Here is a 14,921-nt window from a genome sequence, read left to right on the forward strand (position 1 = left end):
TTTATTGATCAAAATTATCTTTCTTTAAAGTTGATATAATTTTAATTATTAATATAATTTTTAAAAGTATAATAGAACATGTAACTTTAATCTAATTGATTAAAAATAATCTTTACTTTTTCAAAAGAAAGAATTGTCCTATTAGCATAAGATATCTAATCCTTTCAATAATCCAATAATTTTATTTAAATGCATAACAAACATGTGATAAAATGTTTAATATCTTATTTTTCAACTAATTTTATGTGTCAAATATAACTTTATTATTATAATAATTTATTTTTTATTTATTAACAATAATATTTTTTTTTTTAATTTGATAAGCGAAATATATTTATTTTTTAATATTTTCTAATTTTTAGTTCTTATTAACCTGAAAGTGAAGTTTAAGAACTCCACTATATTTGTGTCAAGTGATAATGTGGCTGAAATTCCATCCTTCCCACAAATATGCGTCAGTTTACTAATATCATTCCTCTATTTTTTTTTTATTATTCTATTAGGGGGGTCAAAAGATTTCATGGTTAACTAAGTTCAGAAAAGCAAGCAGAGGGAGTTTGTAACTTGTAACAACGATGATTATTTATGTTGGAATATGAAGATAGCATGTTGCAATGAGTTCAGAGAGTTCTCAACTCCATGATTGCCCTCATTCCTCAATCCTGATATATCTGCAAGGTTCAATTACTTGTACAAAGGGAAAGAATTAGATGCTTTCCTTATGAAGAATTCAGACTGAAGATAGGGGGGGAACACCTTGGAGAAATTGATATTTCCATATTCCATGCAACTACTAGTCTTGCAACATCAGAAATTAGTCGCTGTGATGGCGAATTTTGTTATCCTGGCACTTGGAGACTGGGAGTTTTGATGAGCCTAACTTGAATCCTGATAAGAACTTATCATTTATGGCTGTGAAATCAATAGCAAACTCACAGCCGAGAACCTACTTGTACACCATGAGCTATAGGAGATACAATCATCATTCATCAGAAAAGTTCAACTCCTAATAACAGGTTTCATTATTAAAGAAATAATAAAAAATTTCTTTGCCAGTCTATTACGGTATTTTACAAGCCCCACAAAATTTAGTAAATAATCGATAACACAATTTGTTAAAATTGTATTAACAGTTTAAATGATGTGAGGCAAACGAATAGCTGTAGTATTTGCCAGGCAATGATATCTACAAACCAGTTACCAGGCTTAAAGATTACTAACCAATCGCTTCTCAAATGCATACAAGGAAAATGATAATCATTATATGGTCATTTGGCCAGGAAACACACAAGTAAAAGGCAGCCATTTCACCGCATCACGTGGACAAATATACTGGAGTAACATTTTCCAGCAAATGGCCAAGAAACAGAAAACTAGTTAAAAGCTTTCAGCCAGCTCCTCGTACAGAGAGTAGAAATATATGATGGCCTGGCAATGCAAGTAATCAACATGGAAATTTGTTTTTCAAATGACAATCAGGAGACCTTATTAAATTAGCCAGATCTATTAGCGCCATAGAATATGAATATACATAAAGGAGGATTTGCGTCGGTTTAGGGCTCAGAAAGAATGTTGTAATGGTTCAACTGGTAAGAACAACATACCAGACACAGAAAATTATGGTTCTAAATGTAAATGGAAAGATGTAGGAAAGGAAAGATAGATGCCTAGGTAAAATTATGGACCAGACACTCCAGACCAGTTGAAACTTGGAACAATGACAGAAGCAGGATAAAAAAGGCAGGGTAGAGTATGTACCAGTGCAGGTTATAATTGCAAGTTGATCTTCTTGGACCAGTTAAAGATATTAGAAAAAACTTGATCCCCTCCCAATTCTTCTCCAGAAGCCCCAGCTGCAACCCTAACAACATCCTCAATTAATGCAAAATTTCCCATTATATCAACATGGGCACCACTAAGAGTGCCACGCCCCTCCAATAGGTTGGCCGGAGGAGAATGACTGTATTCCCTAATATATGTTCGAATTCCAGAAGGATTAAATCTGGTTTTACCACGCCAGCCTTTAGCACACATAAAACCCGCACTTAGAACTGGTACAGTCTCATCTCCATCCATGGAATACACGCCATCCTTCAGGCAGGTATCTTCATCATCAGCGGATGTATCAATCTGAAAAGGAATATAACACTCAGCAGCATGAGATAACTTGTACACATATGCTCTTTCAGTTGGTAGGCCAACTCCATATAAAGAAAAGATTTCCATCTCAGGTGCATTCGGCAACCTACAAAATAAATGACAGTGAATAGTGATAATGAACGAACATCGACAAACCAAAAGATTATCTACCTACATATTGCAATAGGCACTAACTTAATCAATTAACTGAAGAACAAAAAACACAACCAGCACAAAGGTGCATCATATCACAGCCATATACCCCAACCAAAATGAAAGGAAAATTAAGAGAGTGCAGGAAAACAATCAATAATGTTGAATGAGACAACCTGCTGCAATGCTTTAAGATATCTATCAGCTTATTCGCCACAGGTTCAGTTTAAAGATAAACAAGCAAAAGGAGTATAAAGCAACAAAAATTGACTCAAAGGGAAAAAGAATATTAAATACCATACAACAAGAACAAATGAAATAATGAAGTTATAGGATACTCACGTTGTTTCCAAGGGGTTTGACCAATACTTGAAGTGTTTATACTTAGGGTCATCCAAATTGTCAGCAATTCCATAGGAGAAATGAGCAGTACCACGTGCCATCATTTTTGGAGCAACAAAGTGAAGCAGGTCAACAATTGATTCGGCAGTGTAAGTTTTATACTCTGCAACAGCTTTGATACCTGCAAATCCCATGTCATGGTACTCTGTCCAAACATCTCTACAAGTTGTGTTTGCAGCACTATTTCCCTTAACAGCACCCTGAACATTGCAAAGCTAAAAAAGTAAGGTAATGACTTTTACTAAAACAAAGCAGTCATACAGCAGCACATGGTGCCCATTTGTACTCTTTGCCATAGAAAGCAGAATTATGAGCGAGAACTCTGAGTACACTTAGATTTCAAAGAATTATTTATATAAGTTAGTATTTCAACATTTCTATCTGATTTCAAAGCTATATTTTAGTTGATTCCTTTATAAGTATGCAAGTCATATCAAGCAATAATTGATCTTTAGGTTAACCATCCACCATCAGTATCTATCACTTAAACTAGAAGCTTGTGCCATAGTTACTATAATTCAGGGAAACTAGTGCTTATTCTCCAAAAATTATCCATCACTAGAACTTTCCTGACCCAAATATAATCTATGGCCTAACTCTCTTCTTTTTTGCTTCTTTTTTTGTTAAGTTCTTTTTCTGGGCAAGAAGCTAACAGGGGAACCTCCTAAATTACAAGAGAAAATATATTACCCTGAAGTCTATTCTCTCAACGTCAGATGAAGATGCCTCAGCAACATCTTTTCCAAAGGATATAATCCTACCATAATTCGCACTACTTGCTTGAGAAACTGCACTTTCAGTACCAGGGTCTGCGATCAGAGTGTCATTCTTCCTTTCTCCTTTTTTGCTACAAGAATAGCCTTCTTCTGGTGACCAGTCTAGACCACCCCATATTGTGTCCCCACCTTTTGGTATCATAGACATAGTTGAATCCCAAGTGCGGCTCATCCTCATCACATGTTGCAATGTTTGAAGATGAAATATATCATTATCCAAAAAACCAGGTGCAATAGCCCTGCATTTTAGGTTCAATTTTAGTAGTATTGTAAGAAAGATAAATTTACATTTGTGTACTTCTGATATAATTGAGATTATCAACTAATAAGTAACTTGCATATTGACCAATTTCCTAGCTCAAGAATTTCAGCCAAATTATAGGAAATTCTTTGACCAGGAAAAATGAAAACTTCTTCCTAATATGGAAGCAAACTAGAAATAGATCACTAGAAATTCCATCCAAAGGGTGGAGGACAGAAACAGAAGTTTGTACTATGTACTGTTGTAGGCAGATATTCTTTTCACATAACCTGCCATACAACATTCTGTGATAAATAAATGAGATCTATGGTTGCTTTTTGGCATATTTAAAACTTAACAGCTAACCAAATTTCTAAGGTAACTTAGAATGTGGTTTAAAGGATGCTGGTCCATATGTGTTGTCACGACCTATTTAAAGGAACCAAATTGTACTTGATGAAACTTTTAACATTTTCTCCACACTGTCCAAACTCCAAAGTTATTACTCTGAAAGGATATAATGAGATCCTGGACAAACCATCAAAGATACCTGTCCAATTGCTACAGCCTACAATTAGTTGCTTCTAAGAAGGTATGCTTGTTAGGTACCTGGCAACTGCAATATCCCTTGCTTCAGCAGAGAAAAGCCCAGCAATAGCTTTTGGAACACCCAAAAATGGCCCACCAATGTTGACCACAGCTTTAATATGCTTAGAACACCAATCTGGTCCACCCCCACCACCCATTGGAGCTGGTGCCTCGACCCACTTCATGAAATGCAGAAAATACAGAACACCCATGGAATGTGGAACGACAACAGCCTTTTTCCCTCCATTTGTAGCAACCATCAGTTCTATATTACTCTTAATACGGCTCAGTGTTTGGTCACGTACCTGATTAATTGAAAGATGTCGACATCTTAAATGTTTCAAACAAAATCAGAAGGACATATACTAAGATAAAGAAATTCAAGTTCTGGAAAGTTTACCTCAGTGTTTTGAAATGAGAGTCTCCAATCATAGGCAGCCATATACATGGTTTTCTCCTCATATCCAATACGTGCCAAGTTAGCAATCAGAACTGCCCACACAAAATAACCAGGAGCAAAGTAATCTGCAGCCACTAGTCCAGAGACAGGCCTCACCCTTATTCCACAAGGATCTAATCCAGTTTCATTATCCAATGACATGTGCTCCACCCAGCATAGAGGTCTGCATAATATCCAATAAAACCATGGAGAACACCAATTATCCAAGCACTGCTAAGAGTTCATAATTTAGACACATAACTAGTACTAATAAAAAATCAAATGCTATTGAACAGGAAAGCCAGCAAAATTGCCATGGGCCTATCAACACAACAGGGGTTAGTTCTATTCTAATAGAAATATAATGTTTTTCATTTTTACAGGATTGCAAGTTATTTACATAACTGTAATGCACTTCACATTCTAAAGAATTGTTCTTGATTTCACAACTTCAATTAAATAAATAAAAAACTAAACTACTATCATATATTACTTGCATTCAGAAAAAAAAAAAAAAAAAAGAGGTAAGGAGCGGTCAACATAAAATTCCTTAATGGTGTCATGGTGACAGGTTTTGCAAGGATTAAGTGAGTATGCCCTTCCACTAATGTTGCTTTCAGTATGTAAATACAATGAAGAAGAAGATGTTAATTTCCAAACTTGCAATAGCCAGCAATATCATTTATGTGATAAACCCATTGCATCAATCTCTTGCAGGTTGTGGCAAAAAAATGAAAATCTAACAAGGCCATTTCTGTTTTGTATTGTTTTAATGCATCATACAACCTCATGTTTCAATTTAGAACAGCAAGGTACACAATTAAAAGAGTAAAGATGTCTATCCAACGGATTTTGTTAGCTAATTCAAGAAAAACATGAAAGTCTATATGTGAAACAAGAAGCAAATAGTAAACTGATGGCCCTCATAACCATATAAGCTTATGTGATAGCTTGTAGGCTCAGCATGACATTCAAAATCATGTCGAAAAGTAAACAAAGAAAATGAAATTACTACCAAGTGATGAAACTAGTTGAGAAAGATAGCTTACACAAGATTAAACTAATCACACCTACAATTTAGCCACTATGAGTAACAAACCAACTTACAATTCCATTCAACAACTGCGACCCCATATCCTCATAAATCACAACAACATATCAATCTTCAACTTCCCATATAACTTATTGCACTTGCAAATTTCAAACTCACAAGTAACAAAGCACAATCAATCAATAAGAACAACAAATGATCCAGAGTTAAAATCCATATATCGACAGTACAACACCAAAAACTGTAAAACTAGCTCTCCAATGTAGACTTAACCCTTAATTACAAAAAATTCACAAACTAGACCTTTTATCACATAAGCAAAAAAAGCAATGTTAAAAAATCAATACCTGTTGTACAAAATCAACAAGCAATCCTAAAAACAGCATTTAAATCAACAGTACCCCTTATCCAAAACCATAAAACTACCCCTAATTTCTAGCTCGATGACAAGTGCAACTGTCGGCAACCTGAAAGAGTTGAATGAAAACCTGTTTTCCTAAAAGCATACCTTGATTAAAGGCAAAACATAAAACTATCAATAAAAAAAAAATTAAGCAACCAAATATTGGATACCTTTTGTACACTTCACCAAAAGTGCCACCCCACAGCCGCTTCCTAAACAACCCTTCAGCACACTTCCGCCCTTCCCACAACTCAAGCCCACCAGTCACAATCCCAGGCACAAAAAACACCGGATGCTTAACCCTTAACCCTTCTTTCTTCAGCTTCACACCAGGTGGGTCCGGTAACGGTCCTGTTATTGCTTCCGTTACGTACTGAGGAAATGAAGCTGGCATTGCATTGTAAAGAAACAACAGAAGCCACCACGATACACATATGCAACCAATGAACCAACAGCACGTGTCCAAACACGACCACTTGGGTGGTTTCTCTACGTGTTTCTTCTTGATCCTAGGTGGGATTTTTTTCTTGTTTTTATCATTGCCATTGTCATCTTCTTGTTGATCCTCTTCTTTTTCTATTTGGGGTTTTAAATCTGAAGCTTCCGAGGCTTTGTCGGATTCATTGATGGGTTTTCTTCTTCTAAGCAAAGACATGTTTTTTGCACTTCTGTGTTCTGAAAGAGTCTAAAAACTTGTCCTTCTGGGAAAAATCACTTGAACCATCAAAGAGAATCTTTCTTAGTTTCGGAAAGAAAAAAAGCAAAAGCAAGTAGATATCGGCATCAAACGTCAAAAGTCCAAAGCTAAAAACGCTTATCCAATTCAAAAGCAAAACCATGTAACTGCATTCTTCCTTTTACAAACAGAACGTAACTCAAAAGCAAAATTGGGGGAAACTGAAAATGAAAATCCAATAAACTAATGGTTTTAAAAGAAGAGAAAAAAAAAGAAAAAGAAAATTTTCGCAGAAGATAATCACAAAGACCGGAATATGGGTTAAGAGCAGTGGGCTAAAAACCGGTGAAGTCAGAGAAGGAGTATAAGGATTTGGTTTTTGTGCTGATTGGTGGATTGGGATGGATGTTTCTTCGAAGTTGCTGAGTTTGGGGTGAAGTGGGCCCCATATTCACCATCTGAATATGGGCCAAACAAGTGAAAAACTGTCTGAAACATTGTCCCATCTCTTATCTTAATGCCCATCCGTGATCGAGAATCCACTGTTCTTTCTTATCTCTTCTTCTCCGAAGCTGAGGTTTTACGACATCGTTTTATCCTCGTACAATTGTAAAAACAACCTTTCGTTTGATAAAAGCAGAAAGAGATTTTGAATGAAGCTGTTTACTACTAGCTCAAGCTCAGTCACGAGGACATGTCAACCAGTGGCCCTAACACTTTGGTTTTTTCTTTGGTAAAAAAAAGAAAAAGGAAGGAAGAAAAGAATAAAATTAAAATATTGACATTAAAAACATAAACATATATATATATTTATAAGTTCTATCAAATTCATGTTTTTTTTTAATTAGAACTTAATTCAATTGATTTTTATTCGTATTTTTTAAGTTTTGTTCGATAGGAATGAATGAAAAAAGATAAAAGTAAAAAACTTATTAATCTAATAATTAAATTATAAAATAAAAGTCATTATAAATTTAATCATTAGATTAATAAAATTTTTATTTTTTTTAATCTTTTCACTATAGGGATTAGATTTTTAGTGGTATTTTTTTTTTATATTTAGCAGCGTTTTATAAATGTTACTAAAGAATTAGCGATATTTGCCAAAAACGTCGCTAAAAGTATTGCCTATACTTGCATCAGAAAAAATAGTAATATTTTTATTATAAAACATTACTAAATTTAAATGCATTTATAGTCAAAAAATGTCATTAAATTTAATGACATTTATAGTAGAAAGTGCGATACATTTTTGTATTTAGAGGCGTTTTTAGATATAAATGTCTCTAAATTAAGAAATTTATTTTTTAAAATTTTTTTAAATATTGATTATTATCATTAAATAAAAAATATTAGAAGAAATAAAAACGAACTTAAATTCATAAACTGAATATTATAAATACATAATTTATTCCAATATGGATGGAATAAAAAGTTTAATACATGCAATAAATTATTTAAATACATTAACTAAAAATTTAAAATATATGAAATTAATGATTGTATAGATTTGAAATACTACTATTTTATGAAAGATTTTTTTTACATTGGTCACTACCATCTTCTGTTGTTAATCGTTTTCATGCATAATGAATCTTTTCAAGCAAACTTAAGTCGTTTCATCAAACATCATAATTTAGAAAAACAAACAAAATAAATGCCAAAATGACATGAAAATAATATAATAGACTATTTCAGAATAGTTTTCTAAGGATATCTTGAATGAATCAACAAATTCATGTTAGTAAGTAACAATTTTTTAATAATTTAAAAAATATTTTGTTGAAAGAAAAAATTAAACATAAAATTTCATTCATGTTCGTAATTAAATTTAACGTTAAATTTCAAGTTTATCAAAGAAAAATCATGTTTCTTTCACTTTTTGTTTTATCTTGCATTTTTCTCATCAATCAAACAAAATCAAACTCAGAATTGCGATAATAAAATAAATTAGTAAAAAAAAAGGTCAAAAATTGAAAATTGTCAATGTTGAAATGGAGCTTACCAATTGAGCTTGAACAGCGACAAAAACGTAACAAATCAGATAAAAAGTTTAAGGATTTGACCCAAAATGCAAGAAAGCTAACTTGAAATTTACAAAAATGAAAGGAAAGAAGATGAAAATTGATCACAAAATGACTGCAATTTAAGCAAAGAATGAGAAGAAAACAACCTAAAATGAGCAAAAATGAAAGAAATGAGTAAGGAAAAGAAAAGCCAAAAAAGGTCTCGCGGGTTTGAAATTGAAGTAAAATTTACCAACAGAAAAATGTGATTATTGAATGCGTTTTTGATCAAAAAGACCTTTAATAATCCCTTTCAATTTTTTTGAGATTATTCAAGACATTTTTTGCCATAAAACACCTTGAATAATTTCTTACAAAAATTGAATAGGGTTATTAAATACATTTCTGACCAAAAACATCTTTAATAATCCTCTTTATTTTTTTTTAGATTATTCATAGTATTTTTGGTCAAAAATGCTTTAAATAATCCCTTTTCATTTTTTTTTGAGATTATTCAAAGCGTTTTTTTACCATAAAACGCATTTCCCTTATAAAAAATTAAATATGATTATTGAAGGCGTTTTTAGCTAAAAATATCTTGAATAATTTCTTTCATTTTTTGAGAATTATTCAAGGTGTTTTATGTAAAAAAATAACTTCAATAATTTTTTCTTTTTTTTAAAGATTATTTAAAGCATTTTTTGCTAGAAAACGCTTTGAATAATCCCTTACAAAAAATTGAATTAAGTTATTCAAGATGTTTTTAACAAAAAATGCATTGAATAATCTCATTTTTTTATTTTTTTAGGATTATTCAAGATGTTTTTGGTAAAAAAAAACGTCTTTAATAAACCCCTTCAATTTTTTTTAAAGATTATTCAAGTCGTTTCTGACCAAAAAAGCTTTGAATAATCCTAAAAAAAATAAAAAAAGGGATCATTCAAGATGTTTTTTGTCAGAAAATGCTTTAAATAATTCCTTAAAAAAATTCAATGAGGTTATTCAAGTCGTTTCTGACAAGAAACGCTTTGAATAATTTTTTTTCCATTTTTTTGAATTACTAAAAGCGTTTTCTATAAAAAAACTTCTTCAATAATCTCCTTTTATTTTTTTTAGGGATTATTCAATGTATTTTTTTGTCAAAAAACACCTTTTATAATCCTTTAAAAAAATTGAAAGAGATTATTCAATACGTTTTATGACAAAAAATGCTTTAAATAATCTCTTGCTAAAAACACTAAAATAATTTAGTCGGTTGGAGATACGGTTATTAATCATAAAGTTCTAGGTTCAATCATTCCCTCTAATGTTTTGAGGGTTTTTAAAGAGTGCAAAAACACTTGTTAGTGGCGTTTAGATCAACAAACATCACAAAAATATATTTTAAATGATATTTTAAAATCAAAATGCTGCTATATAAGAATTTTGTGGTGTTTTATAAAAAACGTCACTAACCTTATAAAAAAAATGAACTTTGTGGTGTTTATTTTAAAATGCCGTTAAAAAATAGTCACTAAATCTTTATTTTTCTGTAGTGTTTTTATCAAACAAAACTTAAGAGATAATATTTTACAGATTTAGAGTTCAAATCTCAATACTTATAACTCTTTTATTTTTAGACTATGATCTTTTTATTTAAAAAAATCATTCTTTTTATGACAAATAAATTATTTTCATATCTAACTGTTTGAAATTATTTTCACAACAGCTTGTAATTTTGATCTGTTTAGAGGAGAAAAAAAAAGGGATAAAGAAAAAATATTCATATTAAGGAGCTTCAAGTTCCGAGCATGGGGAAGCACACGTAAATCTTTTAATGAAGATCATCAATCTTTCACTGTCCAAAAGAAAGAATGAAACCATCTCCTGCTCCTCTAGCATGTAAGTAGTCACAAGGTTTAAACTTAAAACCAATCAGTTACTTCAAGATCAATTATTTAAACCATAATAATGCAGTCAATATCTGCTATACATTGGTATTTTTCCACTATTGTCATCAGAATAATAATTTTAATTAATGTTGAGAATACTCAGCAACAAATACAAACAAAACCCTTCTACTCTAAGGCAAAGTTGTTGTTTATGCAAAAGCAGAAATTGCATATATATCCTTGTCCATGTTAAAACCTAGGAATTATTCAACCTGTTCATCATCTGCAGTATTTGATCACACCATGCAAGCGAAGCATATGTTTCAATGTAAAGTTTTCTGCATAAAATCTCATGCAGACCACCAAATAGTGATATGATATGCTTTACTGCTTGCTTTGAAAGTGTTCTAGCGTGCTTTACTTGCAGTAATTATTACTAGTACTTCCCCCACCTTGTCCAATACGTTGGATTAAGGTAGGGAGATAAAAGTTGAAAAAGTAGATATAATAATTTTAAATACGAAAACATAATATGATACGAAAAAATAAAAATAAATAAATAAAAATATTACGTTTTAAAATTTTAATAAAAATTATATATGAATTTATTAAAAAAATATATTTTATATTTGATGTATTAATATAAATTTAAAATAATAATTTTTATATTAATTTTATGCATATTTCACATTAAATAAATATAACACAAATATAGGAAATCCATGGGCTTAGTTTTTGGAAGAGAGCACAGCCCAACCTAAAGAACCTGCGTTATATAAATTAACTCTCCACTGAAGCCAAACCTCCATTGTTAAGGAACATTTGAGCTTTTTTTCTTGATTGACTAAGAACATTTGAGCTTTTTAACTTTGGAAAAGAATGATTTAGGGGTGGTTGTCTCCAAAAAGAAAAGCATTGCCATGATAGAGTTTTTCTTCATCTCTAATTTATAAATTATCATAGTTTCCCACTTTGTGTCGCTGGCTGCACATCATCCCAAAGGTAACTCCTGTCTGCCTGTACAAATATTTATAAACTCTCATTTTCAAAACTGATGACAAAATCATATATGAGGTTCAAGGTGAGAAACAACTTGTGTTTGGTGGGGGGACCTATCAGATATTATAACTTGCCATTGTAGCAGGGTTGCAGCCAGCCAGCCACTACTGCGTGTGCCATAATTAAGGTTGAGGTCTTTCATTTTTTTTCCTGGCTGAGAATGCATTCAACTTAAAAAATCATTCCAAGATTTGCAACTGAATGATTTGAGTGTGGGATGACCCACAATTTGTCAGTTTCATCCATAGTTTCTGTATCCTATGAAAAGTCAAATGGATACATTCCATAAACGTGAAACGTGTATTGATATGCAGTTCCTGGAACAGTTCGTTCTTTTTTTTTTGGTTTACCCAAATCGTCATTTTCTCCAAACAATTCAAAGTGAAACGGAAATTTCAAGGGAAAAGATTTTTTTACTATTTAAAAATCAGTGAAATTTTCTATTATTCTATTGAAATGTAAATAATGTATTTTTAATTAAATTTATGATTGAAATTTAATAACTTTAAAATGAATATAAAAATAAATTAAAAATAATTTAAAGTAACGAAAACTTCCATTGATTTTCAAATAATGAAGAAGATTACTTTCCAAATTTGAACTGTATGAATATTTTTCATTTTTACTCTTATTCTTTTCAATGTTCTTCAATTACTAAACAAAGGTCCCATAAACAAAAATAATAAGCTTTCCAAAAGAATAAATTTGATGTGAACCAAGAGGCAAAAGGCACTAGGTAAATCTTAACTCCTTTGCCTTTATTAGCCAATAATATTATAGTAAAACCATGGCTATTGCCCCCTAAGTTTTTGCCAAAACATGCTATTGGCCTACTTGACCCTTAATAAATTTGTTAGTTCATATGACACTATCATCCACAATAGGACTGAATCTTGCTAAACAAATAGTAAATAAATGTATAAAACTCTCTTGCCCTTTAGTTCTTCCTTGAGCTAGTTTTTCATTTTGGGCAACTTCCTTGAGCAAGTTTGAATCTTGAAATCTTGATAATTGAAAAATACTAGCTTTAAAATTTTGTCTTTTTTACTTATTTGTACAAGAAAAAATTAAAATAATGCTAATCAAATATTATATATCTCATATAAAAATTAATAAATTAAACCCAATAAACCAACCAATAAACGAATAGCATATAATCAAATAAATCAATTATAAAATTGGATTATCAAATCCGCACGTATTAAAACTTAATATAAAATCTCATTATTTCATAATTTTTTTAGGGTATTTATAATTTAATTTTAATCGAATTAATTGATTAAACTGATCTAATTCAGTTAATTGATCAACGATCAATTAATCTAGGTCGATTAATAAAAATAATTTTGAAAGAATTTTGATTTTTGATTAATTCGATTCGAAAATCAAATTAATCGAATTAATCAAAATTTTAATTGAAATTATAATGTAATCTAAATATAAAATAAAAAATATATAAAATTGATCATTTTATTTCACAAATTGTTAGAATTTTAACATAATACTTTGATATTTAAATATTTTATTAGATAATTTTATTTAATTTATTTAAAATATAAAAAATTAAGAGTTTAAAATACAATTTAATTTAAATGTATTTATTATTTAATTAAAAAATTAATTGAACCAATCGAATTAGATTCAAATAATTAATTTTTAAAAATAATAAATTCAATTTTAATTAAAAAAATAAAATAATTTAATTTAACAAAACCCTAAACCAACCTAATGAACACAGAGTGTATCATTTGAATGTTGATAGTAGGGGTGTAAATGATACATTAGTACTCGCAAGCTACTCGGGTTCGATTCGAAAAAAACTCGAATTCGGTTCGATTATTGTCGAGTCGAGCTCGAGCTCGAGTAGCTCGATTTATCGATCGAGCCGAATTCGAGTATTATTATATCTGACTCGAGTAGCTCGCGAGCCTAATCGAGCTTTTATATTTAAATATATTTTTATTATTTTAATTAATAAAATATTTCGAGTCCGAGTTCGAGTTCGAATTCAAGCATGAATAATCGAATTTTTGTCGAGTATACGAATCGAGCTTATTTTTACATATTAATCGAGCTTAATCGAGCGAACTCGAGTAGCTCGAATTCGATCACGAATCGAGCTCGAGCTTGAAAAATAAAACTCGATCGAGCTCGAGCCGAGTATCGAGCCCCGAGTTGTGAGTCGAGCTCGAGCTCGAGCCTCTCACTACTCGGCTCGGCTCGGCTCGTTTACAGCCCTAGTTGATGGGAGAACTCTCACCCCATGCGCTTAGGTGTCCAATTATAAAACGCAACTACAGTATAATATGAGTCCCTCCCACTGCAACCAGAGGCATCATAGCACAGCACCTCATTGACTTGTTGGTGTGTCTCTTACTTTGCATATTCTTTGAAATAAATGCAATGGTGGCTTAGCCCTGTGACTCTTGCCTTGGCTAAATGGTCCTTCACCGCTTGGCAAAATTCAATGGTCAGCTGCATGCTCTTTCTTCTTGATTGACGCCAACGTCTTGGGAGAAAGTACCAATTACAATCAAATTAAAATATTTGATTTTCACCCACAAGTGAAAAATGAGGCGGCTGCCACCTATGATCCAATAGATGATAGATTCGATCAATTTAATTTGAAAAAATCAATAATCAATTTAATTAATTTTCACTTAACAAATAATCGAATCGATAAAATATTATTAAATAATTGATTATAATCGAATTGATCAAAATTAATTTGATTCGATCGATTTAATTAAATAACTGATTTTTTATCATTTTTTTATTATAAATAATTATTTAATCATAAATTCAATTTAATAAAACTTAAACTCAAGTATCATTTAAATTAAATGACTAAATAATTTAATAATTTTAACAATATTTTATAATAAAAAAATAAATAAAAATATTTATCTCAATTTTTTTTATCTTTATTTATTAAAAAGTCAGTTAATTCGATTAGTTTGATTATTAATTTTAAAAATAAAAAATTGATCGAATTAATCAATTAATCAATTTAAAAAATTAATTATAATTAAAACCGAATAAATCAAATCGATTTAATCGAATTCACTCGATTTTGATCGATCTAATCGATTTAAGTCAACTTTTGCTCACCCCTAT

At 30.8% G+C, this 14,921-nt stretch overlaps 1 protein-coding gene across 4 annotated transcripts; it reads right to left on the reverse strand.

Moving 5' to 3' along the window:
• Window positions 1-556: 556 nt before the first annotated feature.
• On the reverse strand, window positions 557-7,221 carry LOC111279003 (phospholipid:diacylglycerol acyltransferase 1-like). 4 transcript variants are annotated; one of them, XM_022865831.2, is made up of 7 exons: window positions 6,363-7,221; window positions 4,700-4,922; window positions 4,321-4,604; window positions 3,385-3,709; window positions 2,635-2,894; window positions 1,759-2,245; window positions 557-888 (listed from the first exon to the last, which is right to left on the reverse strand). In XM_022865831.2, the coding sequence occupies exons 1-6, from the start codon at window positions 6,845-6,847 to the stop codon at window positions 1,768-1,770; spliced, it is 2,055 nt and encodes a 684-aa protein (XP_022721566.1). In that variant the 5' UTR covers window positions 6,848-7,221; the 3' UTR covers window positions 557-888; window positions 1,759-1,767. The 4 variants fall into 4 exon arrangements, with proteins under 4 accessions (XP_022721566.1, XP_089620858.1, XP_022721565.1 ...); XM_089764732.1 differs by having other exon boundaries at window positions 557-964; XM_022865830.2 differs by lacking the exon at window positions 557-888 and adding an exon at window positions 986-1,428.
• Between the last annotated feature and the right edge of the window lie 7,700 nt (window positions 7,222-14,921).

This window comes from Durio zibethinus, chromosome 8 (genome assembly GCF_047325235.1).
Source record: "Durio zibethinus cultivar Kanyao isolate XHJ-2024 chromosome 8, ASM4732523v1, whole genome shotgun sequence".
Lineage (NCBI taxonomy): Eukaryota > Viridiplantae > Streptophyta > Magnoliopsida > Malvales > Malvaceae > Durio > Durio zibethinus.

Coding starts and splice junctions, on each gene's coding strand:
- LOC111279003 (XM_022865831.2), bottom strand. CDS start 6,847: ATGTCTTTGCTTAGAAGAAGAAAACCCATCAATGAATCCGACAAAGCC. Junction 4,605..4,699: donor TCTCATTTCAAAACACTGAG/GTAAACTTTCCA, acceptor TCAATTAATCAG/GTACGTGACCAAACACTGAG. Junction 2,246..2,634: donor TCAAACCCCTTGGAAACAAC/GTGAGTATCCTA, acceptor TTTATTTTGTAG/GTTGCCGAATGCACCTGAGA.